Source organism: Scatophagus argus, chromosome 12 (genome assembly GCF_020382885.2).
Source record: "Scatophagus argus isolate fScaArg1 chromosome 12, fScaArg1.pri, whole genome shotgun sequence".
NCBI classification, from domain to species: Eukaryota; Metazoa; Chordata; class Actinopteri; family Scatophagidae; genus Scatophagus; species Scatophagus argus.
In genome coordinates, this window is record NC_058504.1 from 12744900 (window position 1) to 12769591 (window position 24692).

Genomic DNA, 24692 nt, shown 5'->3' on the forward strand with positions numbered 1-24692 from the left:
AAATGAGGGTACAATTCAATAAGATACTGCAAGAGACAAAAACAGATACTCGCTTGAATATAACAGAACTGCAAGCACTGTCCCCATGATAGCCCAAGAGTTAAACCGCACATAATGACAGACAAGTTTTGATAGAGTTCATCAAGATACTGGCATACTGTAACTTCACAAATGAAGAAAATCCCATTTCACTATTCAAGTCAATCAAGATTACCCTGTCTACCTATTGGTCTTAAAAATGACTTCAGGTCGTAATTGCCACAGGAAAACAATGAAACCAACAAATGCAGTGTAGTGCTGTGTAGGATGTTACATGAAGCAGACCTGACATGTTTTATAAACAAACAATGCATCACTTTACAGTTTGCAGTTGTGTGCATGCCTTACCTCCCCAGATGCTCGTCTCCTGTCAGGGAGGACCAGTGTGTTGGCATGACTACCAGGGACTATAGTAGATCCTATACTCATTCTGGGTCCAACTAACATGTAGCGTTTGTCTCCAGATCTGTACTGGATGCTGTGACACAGTGTCCCGTCATAATTAGTCTCTTGTAGATATTTAGAAGTATAGTCTGTGGATGATTTGGAGCACTGCATTGCAATCAGCACGATGATACTGATGAGGAAAAGGACTGAAACTGAGCCCAAAGTTATGATGAGATAAAAAGTCACATCATTCCCCTCATCATCTTTTGCTGCACTTTTAACGTCAGAGGCTGCAAAAGCCTCTTTGGGCTCCACCACTTTGACAATCACAGTAGCTGTTGCTGAGAGGGAAACGTTCCCATTGTCTTTGACCAGTATGAGCAGTTTGTGCTCAGCCTCGTCTGTCTCTGTGAATGAGCGAAGTGTTCTGATCTGTCCTGTATAGCGGTCCAAAGCAAAGAGACTGTGGTCAGTGACTTCCTGCAGTGAAAAGAGTAACCAGCCGTTATATCCTATATCAGCGTCATAGGCTCTGACTTTAGTCACCAAGTGTCCTGCGTTCACATTGCGGGGAATCTCCTCCACACCTTCAGCAGAGCCGTTGGAGCTGACTGGATACAGGATGACTGGAGCGTTGTCGTTCTGATCCAGAATGAACACGTTCACTGTGACGTTGCTGCTCAGTGACGGAGTTCCAGAGTCTGTGGCCACGACTTGGAACTGGAACGTTTTCAGAGTCTCAAAGTCAAAACTTTTCAGGGCGGTGATTTGTCCACTATCTGGATTTATGTTGAGAAATGAGGCCAATTTATTTTCTTCACTTCCACCTCTGAGAATATGATAGGAAATGAGAGCATTGTCGTTCTCATCGCGATCAGAAGCTTTAACAGAAAACACTGAGGCTCCTGGCTCATTCCCCTCACTGACATAGAAAGTGTAAGGACTCAGTGAAAACTCTGGACTGTTGTCATTCACATCTGACACCACAACACTGATGGTCTTTTCTGATGATAATGGTGGCTGACCAGCATCTTTTGCACTTATTGTTAAGTCATAACGTGACTGTTTCTCTCTGTCCAGAGGTGATTTGGTGACTAATGAATACATTTTGTCTTGTAAGGATGGTGATAAAGTAAATGGAACATCCTCACCTATGGAGCAAATAACTTTCCCATTGAGACCAGAGTCCAAGTCATTGACACTGATGAGGGCAACTGTAGTTCCAGGTCTGGAGTCTTCAGGAATGGAGCTTGAAAATGAGGTAACTTCAATCTCAGGTGCGTTATCATTCACATCAACTATCTTGATGATCACACTTTTTTCTGTTGTTAGAGGAGCTAGACCTTTATCTGACGCTTGAATTTCAATTTCGTACCTCTCCCTTTGTTCGTAGTCTATAGGACCGATGACGGTTATCTCACCCGTTAATGAATTGATATCAAAAAGGTTAAATAACATATTACTCACACTGTTACCAAATGAGTAATACACCTCTCCATTCTGACCCTCATCCAAATCAGTTGCATTCACTTGTATGACAGTGGTGCCGACTGGAGTATTTTCAGAGAGTGTCACAGAGTAAGTTTCCTGAGAGAAAAGAGGCGTGTTATCATTTACATCCAAAACGTTCACTAGAATATTCATCTCGCCAGATTTCGGAGGTTTCCCTCCATCCAGCGCCGTCAGTACTAAGGAGTGACTCCCCGCTGCTTCTCTGTCCAGAGATTTTTGCAAAACCAGTATTGGTATTTTACCATCTTCTCCTTTATCCCTAACTTCCAAACGGAAGTGATCATTCTGGCTCAGTTTATACTGCTGTACGGAGTAATGACCACTGTCTGAATCCCGTGCGGCTTTTAGCTGAAATCGCGCTCCGGGCAGCACAGACTCAGAAATTTCCAATCGTTTCTCTTCCTCCGGGAAACTGGGAGCATGGTCATTTATATCGAGCACCTCCACTCCAACATAGTGAACCTCCAGTGGATTTTCTAGCACAGTTTTTAGATTTATCAAACACGTACTGCTCTGCGCACACACCTCTTCTCTGTCGATCTTTCGGCTCACATACAAGATGCCGTCGTTTTGATTTACATGGAAAAGTGGATCAGCATTACTGGAAACAATCCGATACTTCCGGTCTTTCAGTGTGGCTTTATCTAATCCCAGATCTTTTGCTATATTTCCAACAACAGTTCCCTCGTCAACCTCCTCAGAGATTGAATATCGTATTTGCGCTGAGGCTGCGCTGCACAAAAGCACCGCAACCACGCAGCCGACCAAATATCCTCTCGCCCTTCGCCCCTCGCACCGTCTTTGTTCCATGGTCATAAATGAAAGCATCAGTAATCCGCCACAAAAACGATAACTGCGATATAATGACAGAGTTCAACACTCTCACGCGTGAAAACATTCATCCTCTTCTTACAGTGAAAAGCATGAGAGCAAGCAGAGTGTTTGCAAAGGCAGTAGAAAGCTCAGAATCGACTGCGTTAACGTCGAACTGAGGAAGCTATCGTGAGGTGGAAGCAAAATGCAGCGACAACAGGCACACGTTACGCTGACTTTTTCTATTATACTGACACCATGCGATCTCAATTCAAACTGCAGAAAATCAAAAGTCAAAGGCACAGTAGTGCACAAAACAAAAACATATTGACAATATTCCACACAACGTGTGGGATTATGTTCGCTTCATCTAACTGTAAAGCATGGACTCTCCGTCTGTCTGTCTGCAGGCTGTTCTGATTGTTGTTACAGTCTGTAAATAGTTTGTTTTCTTTGCCCCACACTGAGACAAATATACATTTGCCAATGACTGTGGAATGAATCGTTTCATAACTGGGTGCATAACTTAAAACATCGATTCTCCAGTTAAAGAAAAGAGTTGCTGTCACATACGGTGATTAGATTAAATGCTGGCCATTTAAATTTGAGGTGAAGTCATTTTATGCGTGGGACAAGTAACATCTACGATTATTAATATCAAACCACAGCAGCCACATGGACAGTAGATGATGATTGAATAAAATGTTAAAGTATTAATAACATGTTTTTGACATATACATTTAGTGTAAACTGGTATATCAAATATTTGAAAAATAATATTAATGATAATAATAATAATATTTAGAACAAACGATAACTTAGTCATTAACTGACAAATCAAAAATAAAAGAATCATTAATTAATTCACAACAAATAGGCCCAATCAAGAAGTGCAGCCTTAAACTGCGAGACACAACAACACTCTCTGTCTCATCAGCGCTGCTCAGGCTGAACGACAGGTCAATTACCTGGAGTTTTAATGCTCTTATTTTGATAAACTTGCGCAGTCAGTTTTTTGAGCGTTAAGTACTTCGGATGAGCACTTCTTGAGAAAGCTGACAGAAGCAATACCAGACGCCAAGAGACGTTTTGAGTGGACCCTGCAGCACGTGAATTAAAACACCGAGTCACAGTGGTTTGAGAAGGTGCACCAAAGCATACTGAGGAGTGACAGCTCAGCACCACGGACAGCGACTACCCTTTACTGTTCTGTCCAGCGGCATTTGATTGGAGCCCAGTTTGCTGAGGATGGATTACCAACACTTTCACAACTTGGCTTGATTGAAGAATGATTATCTCATCATATCTCAGAAAACATATTAGCACGATCTGTTACTTCTGCATTTTTTGAAACATTCTTCAAGTGTGAAAATGAGAATTAGGCCTTGGTGAAATGACGAAAAGAATTCCACGCTTTTTGAATGTTTATGTCACCAAGTCCAGGTTAATCTCAAATCAGGAAAAAAGTAGATGTCCGGAAACAACACTGGACCAAACCTGAAAGAAAACTAAAAAATCTGCCAAAGGATACAACTGAAACACATGGCAGAAATGAACATTTGGCAGTTGTTATTGGTCAAATATTGAAATTAAGTTTGGTATACTGACTGTAAGCATGCTGATTCCCCAAAACATAATGGTTGGTGCCTAAAGTTTAACTATAAATGTTATAAGTTTGGGAGGTACTAAAAATGTTTGTTTAAAAATGTCTTACCTCTTCAGAAGTACGTCTCCTGTCAGGGAGCACCAGTGTGTTGGCATGGCTACCAGGGACTATAGTAGATCCTATACTCATTCTGGGTCCAACTAACATGTAGCGTTTGTCTCCAGATCTGTACTGGATGCTGTGACACAGTGTCCCGTCATAATTAGTCTCTTGTAGATATTTAGAAGTGTAGTCTGTGGATGATTTGGAGCACTGCATTGCAATCAGCACGATGATACTGATGAGGAAAAGGACTGAAACTGAGCCCAAAGTTATGATGAGATAAAAAGTCACATCATTCCCCTCATCATCTTTGGCTGCACTTTTAACGTCAGAGGCTGCAAATGCCTCTTTGGGCTCCACCACTTTGACAATCACAGTAGCTGTTGCTGAGAGGGAAACGTTCCCATTGTCTTTGACCAGTATGAGCAGTTTGTGCTCAGCCTCGTCTGTCTCTGTGAATGAGCGAAGTGTTCTGATCTGTCCTGTATAGCGGTCCAAAGCAAAGAGACTGTGGTCAGTGAATTCCTGCAGTGAAAAGAGTAACCAGCCGTTATATCCTATATCAGCGTCATAGGCTCTGACTTTAGTCACCAAGTGTCCTGCGTTCACATTGCGGGGAATCTCCTCCACACCTTCAGCAGAGCCGTTGGAACTGACTGGATACAGGATGACTGGAGCGTTGTCGTTCTGATCCAGAATGAACACGTTCACTGTGACGTTGCTGCTCAGTGACGGAGTTCCAGAGTCTGTGGCCACGACTTGGAACTGGAACGTTTTCAGAGTCTCAAAGTCAAAACTTTTCAGGGCGGTGATTTGTCCACTATCTGGATTTATGTTGAGAAATGAGGTCAATTTATTTACTTCGCTTCCATCTCTGAGAATATGATAGGAAATGAGAGCATTGTCGTTCTCATCGCGATCAGAAGCTTTAACAGAAAACACTGAGGCTCCTGGCTCATTCCCCTCACTGACATAGAAAGTGTAAGGACTCAGTGAAAACTCTGGACTGTTGTCATTCACATCTGACACCACAACACTGATGGTCTTTTCTGATGATAATGGTGGCTGACCAGCATCTTTTGCACTTATTGTTAAGTCATAACGTGACTGTTTCTCTCTGTCCAGAGGTGATTTGGTGACTAATGAATACATTTTGTCTTGTAAGGATGGTGATAAAGTAAATGGAACATCCTCACCTATGGAGCAAATAACTTTCCCATTGAGACCAGAGTCCAAGTCATTGACACTGATGAGGGCAACTGTAGTTCCAGGTCTGGAGTCTTCAGGAATGGAGCTTGAAAATGAGGTAACTTCAATCTCAGGTGCGTTATCATTCACATCAACTATCTTGATGATCACACTTTTTTCTGTTGTTAGAGGAGCGAAGCCTTTATCTGAGGCTTGAATTTCAATTTCATATTTGTCATTTTCCTCATAATCTATAAGTCCTTTTACAGTCACCTCGCCTGTTGATGGATCAATATCAAATAACTTTAATATATTTGTATTCACACTTTTGCTAAATGAATAAACCACATCGCCGTTGGTACCATCGTCTAAATCAGTTGCATTCACTTGCGTGACTGTTGTACCTACTGGAGCGTTTTCATCGAGCATCACAGAATAAGCTTCCTGAGAGAAAACAGGCGCGTTATCATTGATATCAAGAACATTTACTAGAATATTCATTTCACCAGATTTCGGAGGTTTTCCTCCATCCAGCGCCGTCAGTACTAATGAATGACTTCTGGCAGTTTCCCTGTCTAAAGACTTTTGAATAATCAGTATTGGTATTTTACCATCTTTTCCTTTATCTTTGACTTCCAAACGGAAGTGGTCGTTCTGGCTCAGTTTATACTGCTGCACGGAGTAATGACCACTGTCTGGATCCCGTGCGGCTTTTAGCTGAAATCGCGCTCCCGGTAACACGTTCTCAGAAATCTCCAGCGTTGTCTCTTTCTCTGGGAAAGTTGGAGCATGGTCATTTATATCGAGCACCTCCACTCCAACATAGTGAACCTCCAGTGGATTTTCTAGCACAGTTTTTAGATTTATCAAACACGTACTGCTCTGCGCACACACCTCTTCTCTGTCGATCTTTCGGCTCACATACAGGATGCCGTCGTTTTGATTTACATGGAAAAGCGGGTCCGCATTACTGGAAACAACCCGAAACTTCCGGTCTTTCAGTGTGGCTTTATCTAATCCCAGATCTTTTGCTATATTTCCAACAACAGTTCCCTCGTCAACCTCCTCAGAGATTGAATATCGTATTTGCGCTGAGGCTGCGCTCCATAAAAGCACCGCAACCACGCAGCCGACCAAATATCCTCTCGCCCTTCGCCGCTCGCACCTTCTTTGTTCCATGGTTGAACCCGAAGACATCAGTAATCCATCACAAGCACAACGACGACGTGGTAACGACGAAATCCAACACTTCCCCTAACTACAAATACTGATCCACTTACTGTAAAACCATAAATTCGACCAAACCAACCATTTAGACAAAATACGCACAGAAACGATCATGCCAGTATCAAAGTGAGTGTTGTCAGGGGGTGGAACCAAATGGAAATGACGACAAGCTCGTGTAACGCTGACTTTTTACATCACACTGACACCATGCGGACCTGATTTCATATTGCAGATGTTTGAAAGATGATGGGCACATTCGGACAGTTATAATTTTGTTATTGGCCATCGCAATTCTCTTAGCTAAGTCAATCGAATGGATGGAAATGGACAGGAAAGCTGAAAACAAAATTGTTTTCGTGTGATGATTATCATCCTGTGAAAGTATCAGGCAACGAAGTCGAAATCTTTCAGCACCAAGGCCAGTGATCGCAACATGTCGCATGTCAGTAAAGCTTTTCCAATAAGACATCGTCACATGTTCTCAGTTTCTTTCATTCGTGCGGGGTCGAGTTAAGCAGATTGTCACACTGCCACACTGCACTTGTAGCTCTTCGGCATGGTACAGATTACTTTTCCACAATGTATGATTCACAGAAGCACGCTCACCAATCAGACAGAAGTCAGTTTTCTTCTTTGTCGTCCGTAATACATAAAACCAGGCTGAGCGTCAGAATTGTTCAGATAGAGTTGATTAATGCACTGACAAAGTCAATGACGACAAAAATCAAGAAATGGCGTGCCATTTCGCAATGAAAGACAATTGAAATTACTTTCTCTGAACTAAATAAGAACTACAAAAAAAGTCCAAAGTTTTAACTGTCAGGTGAACTAGGAAAGACAACAGACCCAGTACTACGTGTCAGGGAGGTTCATTTGATATGTTTAGTCAAGAAATAATACAGTCAGTCACACTAAAGTTTGAGCGTAAATGTGTCTTACCTCTTCAGATGTCCTCCTCCTGTCAGGAAGGACCAGAGTATTTGCGTGACTGCCAGGGACTATAGTAGATCCTATACTCATTCTGGGTCCAACTAACATGTAGCGTTTGTCTCCAGATCTGTACTGGATGCTGTGACACAGTGTCCCGTCATAATTAGCCTCTTGTAGATATTTAGAAGTGTAGTCTGTGGATTTGGAGCACTGCATTGCAATCAGCACGATGATACTGATGAGGAAAAGGACTGAAACTGAGCCCAAAGTTATGATGAGATAAAAAGTCACATCATTCCCCTCATCATCTTTGGCTGCACTTTTAACATCAGAGGCTGCAAAAGCCTCTTTGGGCTCCACCACTTTGACAATCACAGTAGCTGTTGCTGAGAGGGAAACGTTCCCATTGTCTTTGACCAGTATGAGCAGTTTGTGCTCAGCCTCGTCTGTCTCTGTGAATGAGCGAAGTGTTCTGATCTGTCCTGTATAGCGGTCCAAAGCAAAGAGACTGTGGTCAGTGACTTCCTGCAGTGAAAAGAGTAACCAGCCGTTATATCCTATATCAGCGTCATAGGCTCTGACTTTAGTCACCAAGTGTCCTGCGTTCACATTGCGGGGAATCTCCTCCACACCTTCAGCAGAGCCGTTGGAGCTGACTGGATACAGGATGACTGGAGCGTTGTCGTTCTGATCCAGAATGAACACGTTCACTGTGACGTTGCTGCTCAGTGACGGAGTTCCAGAGTCTGTGGCCACGACTTGGAACTGGAACGTTTTCAGAGTCTCAAAGTCAAAACTTTTGAGCGCCATAATATCCCCATTTTCAGAGTTAATATTTAAAAATGAAGCCAACTTATTATCTACGTTTGCATCTCTGAGAATATGATAGGAAATGAGAGCATTTTCGCTGTCATCACGATCAGAAGCTTTTACTGAAAACACTGAAGCTCCTGGACTGTTGTTCTCTGTGATATAAAAGTCATATGGGTTTGATGTAAACTGTGGAACGTTGTCGTTTACATCTGACACTAGAACCCTTATGGTCTTTTGACTTGAAAATAACGGCTCACCTGTGTCTTTCGCAATAATTGTAACATCAAACTGAGAAACAGTTTCTCTGTCCAGGTGCGACCTGGTCACAACAGCGTACATGTTTTCTTGCAGTGATGGAGATAAGGCAAAAGGAACATCTTCTTTTATCGTGCAAATGACTTTGCCATTGATTCCTGAGTCTAAATCACTGACACTGATCAGGGCCACTGTAGTTCCTATCTTTGAATCCTCCTTGATAGAGCTCGAAAATGATGTCACTTCTATCTCAGGTGCATTATCATTAACATCAATAACAGTTATTACAACACTTTTGTCCGTTGTTAGAGGAACTTGTCCCTTATCAGACGCCTGAATGTCAATTTCATAGCTTTGACTTTCCTCGAAATCTATCCGACCCTTTACTGTAATTTCACCGGTGTTTGCATCTATAGTAAAGACATCCATTAATTTTATATCAACTTCGTTACCAAATGAATATATTATTTCGCCATTTGCACCCTGGTCCAAATCGGTCGCATTTACTTGAATAACTACAGTTCCAACGGGAACGTTTTCTTGAAGTGTCGCAGAGTACAGTTCTCTGGTAAACACCGGGGAGTTATCATTAACATCAAGTACATCCACTGTTATTTCTATCGCGCCAGACTTCGCCGGTTTTCCTCCATCAACTGCTGTTAAACCCAGCTTGTGTTTGCCGGCTGTTTCTCTGTCGAGCTGTTTCTGCAGAACTAAAAACGGTACTTTACGGTCCTCCCCTCTATCCTTCACTTCTAATCTAAAATATTCGTTATGGCTGAGTTTATATTGCTGGATGGAGAACTGGCCGACATCGTTGTCACGCGCAGCCTGCAGCTGAAATCTCGCTCCTGGCAAGGCCGACTCAGAAATTTCAAGCCTTTTCTCTTTTTCTGGAAAAGCAGGCGAGTGGTCGTTTATATCAAGTATTTCCACGGCCACATAGTGGATCTCCAGCGGGTTTTCTAACACGGTCTTCAGATTGATCAAACACGGACTGTTCCGGTCACACACCTCCTCTCTGTCTATCCTTCTTTTTACATATAAAATGCCATCATTTTGATTCACCTCAAACAGGGGTTCAGTTGTGCCCGTGACAATGCGATATCCTCTCTCCTTGAGCGCATTCTTATCTAGTCCCAAGTCCTTGGCTATATTTCCAACGACGGTTTCATCTGGGACTTCTTCAGATATCGAATATCGGATCTGTGCAGACGCTCCGCCACAGAGAATATCCAAAACCACCATAAATGCAAACCAGCGCTGTCGCTCCTTCCATGCTCTGCGTCCTCTTTGTTCCATGACTCGAAGGCGTCAAAGAACAGTCCAGAGATTGCGTCGTGAAATGAATGAGGCTTAATGCGTCATGTTTATGAACGATGCCTAAGGTAGGTTATCACAAAAAGTGCGAAAAATTAAACACACTCTTTGCTGCCAATCTCGACCTTATACGCTCAAGTATGCCGTTGGAGGAAAATGCAAGGGCTCGGCTGAAATAAAGCTCGTGACGTCAAGTACGACCAGAGGCACACAATCGCTGAACCACACTGACACCAAGCGTCGAACCGGTTACATACACTGATCACACTAGAAGTTCATTAATGTAAGCAAAACGATCTTAAAATCACCAGGCAACATCACTGTCCCACAGAGAGAGAGTCCCTTTTTTCACACTCATAATCAAAACCTTTCCATGTCTTCAGTATACAGAGGATGGGAAAAAAAATCAAAGTATCTAAAATATTGATCTTACCTCTTCAGATGTCCTCCTCCTGTCGGGTAGGACCAGAGTATTTGCGTGACTGCCAGGGACTATAGTAGATCCTATACTCATTCTGGGTCCAACTAACATGTAGCGTTTGTCTCCAGATCTGTACTGGATGCTGTGACACAGTGTCCCGTCATAATTAGCCTCTTGTAGATATTTAGAAGTATAGTCTGTGGATGATTTGGAGCACTGCATTGCAATCAGCACGATGATACTGATGAGGAAAAGGACTGAAACTGAGCCCAAAGTTATGATGAGATAAAAAGTCACATCATTCCCCTCATCATCTTTGGCTGCACTTTTAACGTCAGAGGCTGCAAAAGCCTCTTTGGGCTCCACCACTTTGACAATCACAGTAGCTGTTGCTGAGAGGGAAACGTTCCCATTGTCTTTGACCAGTATGAGCAGTTTGTGCTCAGCCTCGTCTGTCTCTGTGAATGAGCGAAGTGTTCTGATCTGTCCTGTATAGCGGTCCAAAGCAAAGAGACTGTGGTCAGTGACTTCCTGCAGTGAAAAGAGTAACCAGCCGTTATATCCTATATCAGCGTCATAGGCTCTGACTTTAGTCACCAAGTGTCCTGCGTTCACATTGCGGGGAATCTCCTCCACACCTTCAGCAGAGCCGTTGGAGCTGACTGGATACAGGATGACTGGAGCGTTGTCGTTCTGATCCAGAATGAACACGTTCACTGTGACGTTGCTGCTCAGTGACGGAGTTCCAGAGTCTGTGGCCACGACTTGGAACTGGAACGTTTTCAGAGTCTCAAAGTCAAAACTTTTTAGGGCGGTGATTTGTCCGTTTTCACTGTTAACATTTAGAAATGAGGTAAGCAAATTGTCTTTGCCTTTGTCCCTTAATATGTGATATGAAATAAGAGCATTGCTACCTTCGTCATCATCTCGGGCTGTCACTGCCAAAATAGAGGCTCCCGGGTTGTTATTTTCGGTTATGTAGAAAACATATGGGTTTTGTGTAAATAATGGACTGTTATCGTTGACGTCTGACACAACAATGTTTACGGTCTTGTCTGACGTTAAGGATGGTTCTCCTGCGTCTTTGCAGGCAATTGTCACATAATATTGCGCCATCTTTTCTCTATCCAAAAGCAATTTAGTGACCAAAGAATACATGTTATTTTGTAAAGATGGGATGAGCGTAAAAGGAAGATCTTTGCTTATGTAACACATCACCTTTCCGTTGAGACCAGAGTCTATGTCTTTCACACTAATCAAGGCTACGGTGGTTCCCGGTTTGGAGTCTTCTGGGAGCGCATGTGAAAAAGATGTCACTTCGATCTCCGGTGCATTGTCGTTTACATCAACGATTTGTATAACAACGCTCTTGTCCGTAGCTAGTGTGGCCGCAGCTTTGTCGGATGCCTGGATATCAATTTCATATCGGCTACATTCTTCGAAATCTATATCTCCTGCTACGGTAATTACTCCTGTCACTGAATCTAAAGCAAAACGCGCACTTGCTTGTGCATCCACGTCATTGCCAAATGAATATACAACCTCACCATTTAAACCCTCGTCCACATCTGTTGCATTTACTTGAATAACAGTTGTACCAAGAGGAGAATTTTCTTTCAGCTGCACTGTATAGGAATCCTGGGTGAAAACAGGCGGGTTATCATTGACATCGGAAACACCGACAATTATTGTCATGTTGCCAGATCGTGGAGGCCTACCTCCATCAGTGGCTGTCAGAAGTAACACATGGGTTTTAACAGATTCCCTATCAAGTGGCTTTTGGAGGATTAAACTCGGGGTTTTACGGTCCTCACCACGATCTTTCACTTCCAAGCGAAAATGATCATTCTGACTCAACTTGTACTGCTGAACAGATAATGAACCACTGTCAGCATCACGCGCAGCTTTGAGCTGAAATTTTGCTCCTGGTAATGCAGATTCTGAAATTTCTATTATCTTTTCATTTTCAGGGAAGCTCGGCGCATGATCGTTTATGTCCACAATCTCCACCGCTACATAGTGGACCTCCAGTGGGTTTTCTAACACTGTTTTTAAATCAATTACACAAACCTTGCTCCGGTCGCACACTTCCTCTCTGTCAATTTGTTGGTTGACATATAAGATACCGTCGTCCTGATTTACTCGAAAGGGAGGCTCTGTCGAGCCATACACAATGCGGTATCCTCTCTCTTTCAATGTCGTCTTATCAAGACCCAAATCCTTAGCGATGTTTCCAACAATAGTTCCTTCTCTCACTTCCTCGGAGATGGAATATCGGAGTTGCCCCGAAGCTCTGCTCCAAAACGTAATCAAAACCACCATGTAGGTAACCCACTTTGTCCGCCCTCTGCGCGTCTCGCGTCGTCTTTGTTCCATGATGTGCAGATGAAACAGATTTCAAACAGCTCCTCTCGTCTTCTAACGTGAAAATCCCCCGTCACATTCGCTGCCGCAATTCGACCATTCTCACACAGAGCACAAGATTGTTTTTAGAGATAAACTGTATATTCGAGCCGTCAGCACGTAAAAGGTTCTTTCAGTGATGGCTTTTGGAGGAAGGGGACGAGTCTAGTAAGTATGACGAAACCATGTGCAAGTATTAATTGTCATTATACTGACACCAAGTGATCGAGTATCAGACTGCACTTCTGTATTTAAATTAATAACAAAATGCATTAGTGGATTTTGCACAAACTTGTTTTTTTAATTGCATGCCATATCTCTATTTACAAAGCACAAAGGAGGCAAAGATAACCGTACATGGAGACATGAAAAGACATCGTCGAGGCTTCAAATGAGTTTTGCCCAGAAAAGGGACTTGCTTATGGATGTTCCAGCACCATGGACAGCGACTGCCTGCACTCAGTTAAACCAGCCACTAATTTTTGAACGTACACATCAAACAGATGGGTAAGATTGCAGTTGTAAAAATATTGTTTACACGGGTACAAATATCCTTACTTGATTAAACAGGAAGTTAAATCAAAGGAGACAACCCGGTCGTCTGCCACGCACAGCCACTCTCCCAAAGATTGCTACACAATTTGCATCAGCATCTTATTTTGTATTGAAACTTATCTCGTGCACACAAGCTGCCCAATAGCCATTCTTTTCACTTGTACTAGTTCACTGTGAACATTTTAGCAAAACAAGAAAAAGATGGTTGGCCTTACTAAAACGTTTTGTTTTCTTTCTTGCATTGCATTTTTTTCACATTCATTTTCTCAAAGTCTTTGTCATGAAGCGAGTCAGTATTGTTTGTTTCATAAAGTGCAGACTACAGAACATATTATACTAGTGAGAGGCACACAAGCTCCAAACTCAACGGCATGAAATCCAATTAAACATATCGAGCTGACCTCATTGGCACAAAATATTGTGAAATGAAAAATCACAGGAATGAAATAGACAAAATATTGATCTTACCTCTTCGGAAGTGCGTCTCCTGTCAGGGAGCACCAGAGTATTTGCATGACTGCCAGGGACTATAGTAGATCCTATACTCATTCTGGGTCCAACTAACATGTAGCGTTTGTCTCCAGATCTGTACTGGATGCTGTGACACAGTGTCCCGTCATAATTAGTCTCTTGTAGATATTTAGAAGTGTAGTCTGTGGATTTGGAGCACTGCATTGCAATCAGCACGATGATACTGATGAGGAAAAGGACTGAAACTGAGCCCAAAGTTATGATGAGATAAAAAGTCACATCATTCCCCTCATCATCTTTGGCTGCACTTTTGACGTCAGAGGCTGCAAAAGCCTCTTTGGGCTCCACCACTTTGACAATCACAGTAGCTGTTGCTGAGAGGGAAACGTTCCCATTGTCTTTGACCAGTATGAGCAGTTTGTGCTCAGCCTCGTCTGTCTCTGTGAATGAGCGAAGTGTTCTGATCTGTCCTGTATAGCGGTCCAAAGCAAAGAGACTGTGGTCAGTGACTTCCTGCAGTGAAAAGAGTAACCAGCCGTTATATCCTATATCAGCGTCATAGGCTCTGACTTTAGTCACCAAGTGTCCTGCGTTCACATTGCGGGGAATCTCCTCCACACCTTCAGCAGAGCCGTTGGAGCTGACTGGATACAGGATGACTGGAGCGTTGTCGTTCTGATCCAGAATGAACACGTTCACTGTGACGTTGCTGCTCAGTGACGGAGTTCCAGAGTCTGTGGCCACGACTTGGAACTGGAACGTTTTCAGAGTCTCAAAATCAAAACTTTTTAGCGCCATAATATCCCCAGTTTCAGAGTTTATGTTAAGACTGAATGAATGGAGTTTGTTATTCTCTTTTCCATCTCTTAAAATGTGATACAAAATACGAGAATTATCTCCCTCGTCGCGGTCTGATGCCCTCACAGAAAACAGTGAAGTTCCTGGAGAGTTGTTCTCAGTCACGTAATACGTGAAAGGGCTTGCTGAAAACTCTGGACTATTATCATTCACGTCAGATACAGCTATGCTAATGCTTTTTTCAGAAGACAGCGATGGCACACCTGCATCCCTTGCAACAACTGTAACATGGTATGTGGACTGTTTTTCTCGATCTAGGGGCGATTTTGTGACTATTGAATACATGTTCTCCTGTGTGGAAGGTGATAATGTGAATGGAACATCTTCACTAAATGAGCAAATAACTTTCCCATTGAGACCAGAGTCTTTATCGAGAACACTGATCAATGCCACAGTGGTTCCCAGTCTTGCGTCCTCTGAAATGGCCCTTGAAAATGATGTAACCTCTATATGCGGAGTGTTATCATTTAAATCAACAATATTCACCAACACACTTTTGTCTGTCCTTAAAGGAGCCGATCCTTTATCAGATGCCTGTATGTCAATTTCATAGCTTTCCTCTAATTCAAAGTCTATCAGATCTTGAACAATAATTTCACCTGTGTCCGCATCAACACGAAAAAGTTCACGTATTCTGCTATTCACGTTCTTGCCTAATGAATACACAATCTCGCCATTGGACCCTTCATCTAAATCAGAAGCATTTAATTTTATAATTGTTGTCCCAATAGGAGCATTTTCTTCCAAAAGTACCGAGTATGTGTCTTCACTGAACACTGGCATATTATCATTGACATCTAATACGTCAACAGTAATTTCAGCTGTTCCAGATTTACTTGGTTTCCCTCCATCAACAGCTGTAAGAAGTAACTTGTGACTTTTCTTTGTCTCCCTATCCAGCGCCTTCAGTAAAACTAAAATCGGTATTTTCCCATCCTTTCCACGATCTTTAACCTCCAAACGAAAATGATCATTAGGACTGAGTTTATACTCCTGTATGGAAAACTGACCGACATCAGGATCGTGTGCTGCCTGCAGCTGGAGGCGCAAACCTGGTAAAACCGACTCTGAAATTTCGAGACGTGACTCCCGACCTGAGAATGTGGGAGAGTGGTCGTTCACATCCACTATCTCTACAATCACATAATGAATTTCAAGGGGGTTTTCCAGCACTGTTTTCAAGTTGATCAAGCACACGCTGCTCCGTTCACAAACCGTTTCCCTGTCAATTATCCGGTCGACGTAGAGTATCCCATCTTCCTGGTTTACGTGAAAAAATGACTCTGTTGAACCCTCAACGATGCGACATCCCCTTTCTTTCAGTGTGTTCTTCTCTAATCCCAAATCCTTTGCTATATTCCCAACAATAGTACCTTCTTTAACTTCCTCGGCGATGGAATATCTTATTTGCGCCGAAGCTCCGCACCACAGCAAGATTAATGAAACAATGAAAGCGACCCACCGCCATTGCTCCCCCGAAGCTCCAAGTCTTTTCTGCTCCATAACTAGCCGCTAAAAATGTATCCCAATGATTCACAATGACGCCTCATTTATCAACCGAAGAACAGATAGACGTAAAATAATATGTGGTTTCCACCAAAATGGAAGAGAAAATTCCGATATGATATGAAGGATGCACGAAGTACGAAAACGTGAAAAGCCGTCCCACAAAGGGGAGGATCCGTGTCTGTGACAAAAGGCTTCTAACGAAACACTTTTCTGCTCACATACTGACACCAAGTGATCATTTTCTGTTTTGTTTGTTCACGAACATAACACAGTTTAAAGCTCATTCAAACTCGTGATACTGGCGACGAGACAATGCACCATGCATATTATCCATATTATACACTGTGCCTTTATAAAACAAACTGACAGCGTTAAGTGCGATTTAAGCTCCGTGGACAGAGACGTGATCACTCAGATTCGCAAGTGGAGTCATTGCCCAGACAACATATTTCAAAACAGAAAGAAAGGTCGATTAAACAGTAAAAAGCGTAGGACACATTAACAGCTAAAGCGCGAACCATGAAACCAGCTTACCTCCTCAGATGTCCTCCTCCTGTCAGGGAGCACCAGTGTGTTGGCGTGGCTGCCAGGGACTATAGTAGATCCTATACTCATTCTGGGTCCAACTAACATGTAGCGTTTGTCTCCAGATCTGTACTGGATGCTGTGACACAGTGTCCCGTCATAATTAGTCTCTTGTAGATATTTAGAAGTATAGTCTGTGGATTTGGAGCACTGCATTGCAATCAGCACGATGATACTGATGAGGAAAAGGACTGAAACTGAGCCCAAAGTTATGATGAGATAAAAAGTCACATCATTCCCCTCATCATCTTTTGCTGCACTTTTGACATCAGAGGCTGCAAAAGCCTCTTTGGGCTCCACCACTTTGACAATCACAGTAGCTGTTGCTGAGAGGGAAACGTTCCCATTGTCTTTGACCAGTATGAGCAGTTTGTGCTCAGCCTCGTCTGTCTCTGTGAATGAGCGAAGTGTTCTGATCTGTCCTGTATAGCGGTCCAAAGCAAAGAGACTGTGGTCAGTGACTTCCTGCAGTGAAAAGAGTAACCAGCCGTTATATCCTATATCAGCGTCATAGGCTCTGACTTTAGTCACCAAGTGTCCTGCGTTCACATTGCGGGGAATCTCCTCCACACCTTCAGCAGAGCCGTTGGAGCTGACTGGATACAGGATGACTGGAGCGTTGTCGTTCTGATCCAGAATGAACACGTTCACTGTGACGTTGCTGCTCAGTGACGGAGTTCCAGAGTCTGTGGCCACGACTTGGAACTGGAACGTTTTCAGGGTCTCAAAGTCAAAACTTTTCAGGGCGGTGATTTGTCCATTATCTGGATTTATGTTGAGGAAAGATGTTACTTCATTTCCTCTCGCTATATGATAGGAAATCACTGCATTGTCACTCACATCATTGTCACTTGCGCTTACAGAGAATATTGACGCTCCAGCAACGTTATTCTCTGACAGATAAAACTGTAATGGATTTTGTTCAAAATGTGGACTGTTGTCATTCACATCTGATATCTGAATGTTGAGAGTTTTAAACGTAGATAAGGGAGGTTCACCACAATCAGTGGCCTGTATTGTTATTTCATATTGTGACACCTCCTCTCGATCCAAAAATCCCTTCGTGACAACTGAATATATGTTCTCCTTATAGGAAGGTTTTAATTCAAAAGGTACGTCAGAGCTTATGCTTGATATTATTTTTCCATTTACACCGGAGTCTTTATCTGTTACACTAATAAGAGAAATAATCGTGTCAGGTTTGGAGTCTTCAGACACTGTATTTGACAGTGATGTGACTTCTATTTCTGGTGGATTGTCATTGACATCTTTTATCTTTATAATGACTCTACACCTTCCCGTTAATGGAGGTGTTGCCTTGTCCGACGCTTCAACATCCAGTTTATAAATCTCTGACTCCTCAAAATCCAACGCTCCTTTCAGTTTAATTTGTCCACTTGAACTATCCAGTTCAAAGATGTCGTAAATTTTACGTGCTAATGCTTTGCTCAGGCTGTACTCTATTTCACCGTTAGTCCCTTCATCTGGATCTACAGCATTCACTCTTGTGAGAGTTGTGCCAACTGGGATGTTTTCATATATTTCTATTTGATAAGTATTCTGACTGAACACAGGACGATTATCATTAATATCAAGTACAGTAATGGAAACATTTAGTGTTCCTGATCTTTGAGGTTTACCGCCATCAACTGCTGTAACAAGGAGCAAGTGTTTAGTCTTTTGTTCTCTGTCTAAGGACTTCTTCAGCACTAAAAATGGTATTTTATCCTCATCACTTTGACTTATATCGATTTCAAAATGATCATTTGACGTTAACGTGTATGTGCGGATAGAATTCATGCCAGCATCGGGATCACGGGCCGCATGCAGCTGAAATCGAGTTCCGGGCGATGCATGTTCTGCAATTTGAAATTGCTGGCTCTTTTCAGGAAAACTGGGAGAGTGATCGTTTACATCAGTGATTTCGACAACTACATAGTGTATTTCCAAAGGATTTTCGACAAGGATTTTCAGCTCTATCAAGCATGCGCCACTTCCCTGACACAGCTCCTCTCTGTCTATTTTTTTCCGGATCTCTAGGGCACCATTATCCGGGTTTACCTCGAAAAATGCGTCCTTAGATCCAGACACAACACGAAACCGCCGATCAGCCAACGAGGTTTTATCCAGACCAAGATCCTTAGCGACATTTCCGACAGCAGTTCCCTCTTTCATCTCCTCTGGAATAGAGTATCTCAGTTCAGCCAAAGCCTGCTTTCCGAAAACCAGCAGCAAGAAAAAATGTAAAGCAAACCAACGATTGCCACTTGATCGATGTCGTCTTACACTCCCCATCATTATCCAGCTGCACAAACACATCCAAAAGCCTGTTTCTGCTATAAATCAAATGTATATATTCGATCTGTTTAGCACCGTACGTTCAGAAGACACACCACATGATCCCTTTCGACTCGCATGCTCAAATGCGTCCTCCGTTGTTAGGTACCAAACAAAAGCTTCAGCACATAGGAGGGACTCAGAGTCCTTTATGATCTTATTGGTGTAACAGTGACACCAAGTGGGAAACATTTTAGACTAATTTAAGTGACTGAAATACCATTCATGTGCATATATTTTGGTTGCAAAATCCACCGTGCGATATCACAACAGAAGCGGGATAAACCAGTTTGTGGAAAAACGTATTGATCAGAAAGTCACAATGCTATGGACAGGCCCTAACTTTGTTATGGTTATATACATATCATTGTTCTGTATGTTCCAAATAGATATGTACAGTATGACGCAGTGCAACACCACGCTCGGTCAGAATCGAAATAATGAATGCTTCTTGGTTACAATAGAAATTAAGTGTAAGTTACAAAAATATATACATACTAACCATCTGAAATAAGTGTTTGGGGTTTGCTCGTATTCTTGTTTGAGAAATAAAATGTCATTGCTTTTCAGTACCGAGGACAGCGATTCCAAGCGGACTGAGTCTCTCTCTGCCTTGATCGCGTTCTTTGTCTCCTTAATTTTTGCTCCTTTCATACAGTGATGGTAAGTGTTACCAACACAAACATTTAACACTATATCAGTGTTGGTCAGTAGTGTTTAGGATTTTATTGAGCAATATCTTTTCAAAATTGACAGCCGTTGTTAAAACCGTTTTAAAAGAGAAAACACGCATTGATTCGTATTGATTAAAAAAAGTATTCAGGGACTGAGATGTTTAGTCATTTATATTTCAATGAATGCAATTCTGCACAACAGCCTGAAAAATAACATTAAGACGTGCCTTACCTCAGAAGTCGCAGACCTCCTGTCTGGGAGCACCAGTGTGTTGGCTTGACTACCAGGGACTATAGTAGATCCTATACTCATTCTGGGTCCAACTAACATGTAGCGTTTGTCTCCAGATCTGTACTGGATGCTGTGACACAGTGTCCCATCATAATTAGTCTCTTGTAGATATTTAGAAGTATAGTCTGTGGATGATTTGGAGCACTGCATTGCAATCAGCACGATGATACTGATGAGGAAAAGGAATGAAACTGAGCCCAAAGTTATGATGAGATAAAAAGTCACATCATTCCCCTCATCATCTTTGGCTGCACTTTTAACATCAGAGGCTGCAAAAGCCTCTTTGGGCTCCACCACTTTGACAATCACAGTAGCTGTTGCTGAGAGGGAAACGTTCCCATTGTCTTTGACCAGTATGAGCAGTTTGTGCTCAGCCTCGTCTGTCTCTGTGAATGAGCGAAGTGTTCTGATCTGTCCTGTATAGCGGTCCAAAGCAAAGAGACTGTGGTCAGTGACTTCCTGCAGTGAAAAGAGTAACCAGCCGTTATATCCTATATCAGCGTCATAGGCTCTGACTTTAGTCACCAAGTGTCCTGCGTTCACATTGCGGGGAATCTCCTCCACACCTTCAGCAGAGCCGTTGGAGCTGACTGGATACAGGATGACTGGAGCGTTGTCGTTCTGATCCAGAATGAACACGTTCACTGTGACGTTGCTGCTCAGTGACGGAGTTCCAGAGTCTGTGGCCACGACTTGGAACTGGAACGTTTTCAGAGTCTCAAAGTCAAAACTTTTTAGGGCGGAAATTTGTCCATTATCTGGATTTATGTTGAGGAAAGATGTTACTTCATTTCCTCTCGCTATATGATAGGAAATCACTGCATTGTCACTCACATCATTGTCACTTGCGCTTACAGAGAATATTGACGCTCCAGCAACGTTATTCTCTGACAGATAAAACTGTAATGGGTTTTGTTCAAAATGTGGACTGTTGTCATTCACATCTGATATCTGAATGCTGAGAGTTTTAAACGTAGATAAGGGAGGTTCACCACAATCAGTGGCCTGTATTGTTATTTCATATTGTGACACCTCCTCTCGATCCAAAAATCCCTTCGTGACAACTGAATATATGTTCTCCTTATAGGAAGGTTTTAATTCAAAAGGTACGTCGGAGGTTATGCGTGAAATTATTTTTCCATTTACACCGGAGTCTTTATCTGTCACACTAATAAGTGAAATTACTGTTCCAGGTTTGGAGTCTTCAGACACTGTATTGGACAGTGATGTGACTTCTATTTCTGGTGGATTGTCATTGACATCTTTTATCTTTATAATAAGTCTACATCCTGCCGTTAATGGAGGTGTTCCTTTATCCGACGCTTCAACATCCAGTTTATAAATCTCTGACTCCTCAAAATCCAACGCTCCTTTCAGTTTGATTTGTCCACTTAAACTTTCCAGTTCAAAGATGTCGTAAATTGTACGTGCTAATGCTTTGCTCAGGCTGTACTCTATTTCACCGTTAGTCCCTTCATCTGGATCTACAGCATTCACTCTTGTGAGAGTTGTGCCAACTGGGATGTTTTCATATATTTCTATTTGGTAAATATTCTGACTGAACACAGGACGATTATCATTAATATCAAGTACAGTAATGGAAACATTTAGTGTTCCTGATCTTTGAGGTTTACCGCCATCAACTGCTGTAACAAGGAGCAAGTGTTTAGTCTTTTGTTCTCTGTCTAAGGACTTCTTCAGCACTAAAAATGGTATTTTATCCTCATCACTTTGACTTATATCGATTTCAAAGTGATCATTTGACGTTAACGTGTATGTGCGGATAGAATTCATGCCAGCATCGGGATCACGGGCCGCATGCAGCTGAAATCGAGTTCCGGGCGATGCATGTTCTGCAATTTGAATTTGCTGTTCCTTTCTAGGAAAACTGGGAGAGTGATCGTTTACATCAGTGATTTCGACAACAATATGATGCATTTCCAAAGGATTTTCGACAAGGATTTTCAGCTCTATCAAGCATGCGCCACTTCCCTGACACAGCTCCTCTCTGTCTATTTTTTTCCGGATCTCTAGGGCACCATTATCCGGGTTTACCTCGAAAAATGCGTCCTTAGATCCAGACACAACACGAAACCGCCGATCAGTCAACGAGGTTTTATCCAGACCAAGATCCTTAGCGACATTTCCGACAGCAGTTCCCTCTTTCATCTCCTCTGGAATAGAGTATCTCAGTTCAGCCAAAGCCTGCTTTCCGAAAACCAGCAGCATGAAAAAATGAAAAGCAAACCAACGACTGCCACTTGATCGATGTCGTCTTACACTCCCCATCATTATCCAAAAGCAAATAAACACACGGGAGTGTTTCTGAAACAAATCAGTTTTTATATCCGAGCAGCACGCGGTTTAGTCCGACCCCTGTTCTTATATTAGCTGTATTCTCAGTTGTGAGGTACCTAACAAAAGCTTTGTGAGGGGAGGGACGAAGCCCTGTATGTCCTCCATGATGTTGCACTGACACCAAGAGGACAAAATCTTAGACCACATTACAGAAGTCTGGTACTTCACTCATTGTGTATGTGAATCTACCTGTAAAGATCAAAACGGAAGCATTTAAACGTTTTACCAAGTGTCTCGAGCTGATTGAAGTCATGACATTTTATTCTCAGAATACACAACATGAAGCCTCTGTTTTAAAGCAAATTCAGTGATCTTTTGCAATATCGCTATTTACAAGGTTTATACAACACTTTCACTCTGTTTTACCTGGAAACAGTGAAGCATATACACGTAAGTATGGACACTGGCCACTGCTTTTCACGACAGCTCAACTGATATCCTCAACCAAAATGTTCCATGTCCAGAAACAACTGCATTCAAAACTCCAACAGCAAGTGAAAGAAGTAGTTTGCAGGAAAAGTAAATGGCTGATCCAATGTCCATTTACAGAGGGAAACAATTATATGTGCCATAAATTTGAAATGTCTTGAAACCACAATAGTCTTGAGAGTATACGAAGAGATAAACTGCAGGGGCTAAGAAAATAGTAAGCAATAGTAGGGAGACAGTCAATAAATTATTGTTCAGTTTGTCAACTTGATATAAATCCAGCTGAACAGCACAAACCTCTGTAAAAAGTAGAACACCAGTGGTTAGAAAATGAAATATTGTGACACAGAATTCTGCACTGAGTGTCTAACTACGCCCAGAAATTTTAATGTTCATGTTTCCTGAAGCTTTGCTGTTGGTAATTATTATTTAATGAGGTGTTAGACGTACAGTACTGTGCAAAAGTTTTAGGCAGGTGTGAAAAAATGCTGTGAGCTAAGAATGCTGTCAACAATATAAATACCATATATTTTTTTAATCAATTAACAAAATGCAAAGTGAGCAAACAAAAGAAAAATCAAATCAATATTTGGTGTTACTACCCCTTGCCTTCAAAGCAGGATCAATTCTTATAGGTACACTTGCACAAAGTCAGGGATTTTGTAGGATTATAGTCAGGTGTATGATCAACCAGTCATACCAAACAGGTGCTAATGATCATCAATCTCATATGTGGGTTGAAACACAGTCAGTCACTGAAAAAGACACAGCTGTGTAGGAGGCTTAAAACTGGGTGAGGAACCGTCAAACTCTGCTACCAAGGTGAGGATGTGGAAGACAGTTTCATGTCACAGGTCATACACCATGGCAAGACACAAGGTAGTTATACTGCGTCAGCAAGGTCTCTCCCAGACAAAGATTTCAAAGCAGTCTGGGGTTTCAAGATGTGCTATTCAGGCTCTTTTGAAGAAACACAAAAAACAGGCAACATTGATGATTGTAGACACAGTGGTCGGCCAAGGAAACTTAGTGCAGCAGATGAAAAACATTGAGCTTATTTACCCCCAAAATGGGAAGATGTCCAGCACCGCCATCTGCTCAGAACTGGCAGAAAACAGTGGGACCCAGGTACACCCATCTACTGTCTGGAGAAATCTGGACAGAAGTAACCTTCATATAAGAGTTTCAGCCAAAAAGCCATGTAAACAAGGCCAAGCATCTCAACTATGCACGAAAACATAGGAACTGGGGTGCACAAAAATGGCAGCAGGTGCTCTGGACTCATGAATCAATGTTCGAAATGTTTGGCTGTAGCAGAAGGCAGTTTGTTCACCGAAGGACTGTGTCTGCCAACAACAGCACATCAGTATGAAAACAAATTACTTCTTGCATACTGCACAACTCCACGGAAACAATCAGAATATAACTTTGTTATGCTGTCAACTTTTCATTTCAGCACCACGGACAGCAGTTGCTATCAGGGGAAACGACTGTCCTTACAAAGGATGAGCTCTTTCAAATGTTCTGTCATAGCTATGAGTGCGTCTGCACATGAGCAAATGAGACAACCAGTCAAAATATAGCGGCAAGCACACAGTTTGTTGTGAT

General features: G+C 42.3%; 7 protein-coding genes across 7 annotated transcripts; all 7 read right to left on the reverse strand.

The window, feature by feature from the left end:
* Positions 1-32: 32 nt before the first annotated feature.
* Positions 33-2874, reverse strand: LOC124068669 (protocadherin alpha-8-like). Its single transcript, XM_046407071.1, has one exon. The coding sequence runs from the start codon at positions 2764-2766 to the stop codon at positions 358-360; it is 2409 nt and encodes an 802-aa protein (XP_046263027.1). The 5' UTR covers positions 2767-2874; the 3' UTR covers positions 33-357.
* Positions 2875-4450: 1576 nt separating this feature from the next.
* On the reverse strand, positions 4451-6989 carry LOC124068643 (protocadherin alpha-3-like). Its single transcript, XM_046407040.1, has one exon. The coding sequence runs from the start codon at positions 6842-6844 to the stop codon at positions 4451-4453; it is 2394 nt and encodes a 797-aa protein (XP_046262996.1). The 5' UTR covers positions 6845-6989.
* A 791-nt stretch (positions 6990-7780) lies between these two features.
* On the reverse strand, positions 7781-10325 carry LOC124068644 (protocadherin alpha-3-like). Its single transcript, XM_046407043.1, has one exon. The coding sequence runs from the start codon at positions 10172-10174 to the stop codon at positions 7781-7783; it is 2394 nt and encodes a 797-aa protein (XP_046262999.1). The 5' UTR covers positions 10175-10325.
* Positions 10326-10420: 95 nt separating this feature from the next.
* On the reverse strand, positions 10421-13144 carry LOC124068680 (protocadherin alpha-7-like). Its single transcript, XM_046407091.1, has one exon. The coding sequence runs from the start codon at positions 12987-12989 to the stop codon at positions 10608-10610; it is 2382 nt and encodes a 793-aa protein (XP_046263047.1). The 5' UTR covers positions 12990-13144; the 3' UTR covers positions 10421-10607.
* Positions 13145-13402: 258 nt separating this feature from the next.
* LOC124068590 (protocadherin alpha-8-like) lies at positions 13403-16773 on the reverse strand. Its single transcript, XM_046406970.1, has one exon. It carries the CDS (start codon positions 16401-16403, stop codon positions 13974-13976), a length of 2430 nt encoding a protein of 809 aa, XP_046262926.1. The 5' UTR covers positions 16404-16773; the 3' UTR covers positions 13403-13973.
* Positions 16774-16907: 134 nt separating this feature from the next.
* Positions 16908-19465, reverse strand: LOC124068645 (protocadherin alpha-8-like). Its single transcript, XM_046407044.1, has one exon. It carries the CDS (start codon positions 19311-19313, stop codon positions 16908-16910), a length of 2406 nt encoding a protein of 801 aa, XP_046263000.1. The 5' UTR covers positions 19314-19465.
* A 674-nt stretch (positions 19466-20139) lies between these two features.
* Positions 20140-22598, reverse strand: LOC124068591 (protocadherin alpha-3-like). The gene has a single exon (XM_046406971.1). The coding sequence runs from the start codon at positions 22587-22589 to the stop codon at positions 20175-20177; it is 2415 nt and encodes an 804-aa protein (XP_046262927.1). The 5' UTR covers positions 22590-22598; the 3' UTR covers positions 20140-20174.
* Between the last annotated feature and the right edge of the window lie 2094 nt (positions 22599-24692).

Excerpts from the sequence above, each read along its gene's own strand:
- LOC124068669 (XM_046407071.1), bottom strand. The coding sequence starts at position 2,766 with ATGCTTTCATTTATGACCATGGAACAAAGACGGTGCGAGGGGCGAAGG.
- LOC124068643 (XM_046407040.1), bottom strand. The coding sequence starts at position 6,844 with ATGTCTTCGGGTTCAACCATGGAACAAAGAAGGTGCGAGCGGCGAAGG.
- LOC124068644 (XM_046407043.1), bottom strand. The coding sequence starts at position 10,174 with ATGGAACAAAGAGGACGCAGAGCATGGAAGGAGCGACAGCGCTGGTTT.
- LOC124068680 (XM_046407091.1), bottom strand. The coding sequence starts at position 12,989 with ATGGAACAAAGACGACGCGAGACGCGCAGAGGGCGGACAAAGTGGGTT.
- LOC124068590 (XM_046406970.1), bottom strand. The coding sequence starts at position 16,403 with ATGGAGCAGAAAAGACTTGGAGCTTCGGGGGAGCAATGGCGGTGGGTC.
- LOC124068645 (XM_046407044.1), bottom strand. The coding sequence starts at position 19,313 with ATGTGTTTGTGCAGCTGGATAATGATGGGGAGTGTAAGACGACATCGA.
- LOC124068591 (XM_046406971.1), bottom strand. The coding sequence starts at position 22,589 with ATGATGGGGAGTGTAAGACGACATCGATCAAGTGGCAGTCGTTGGTTT.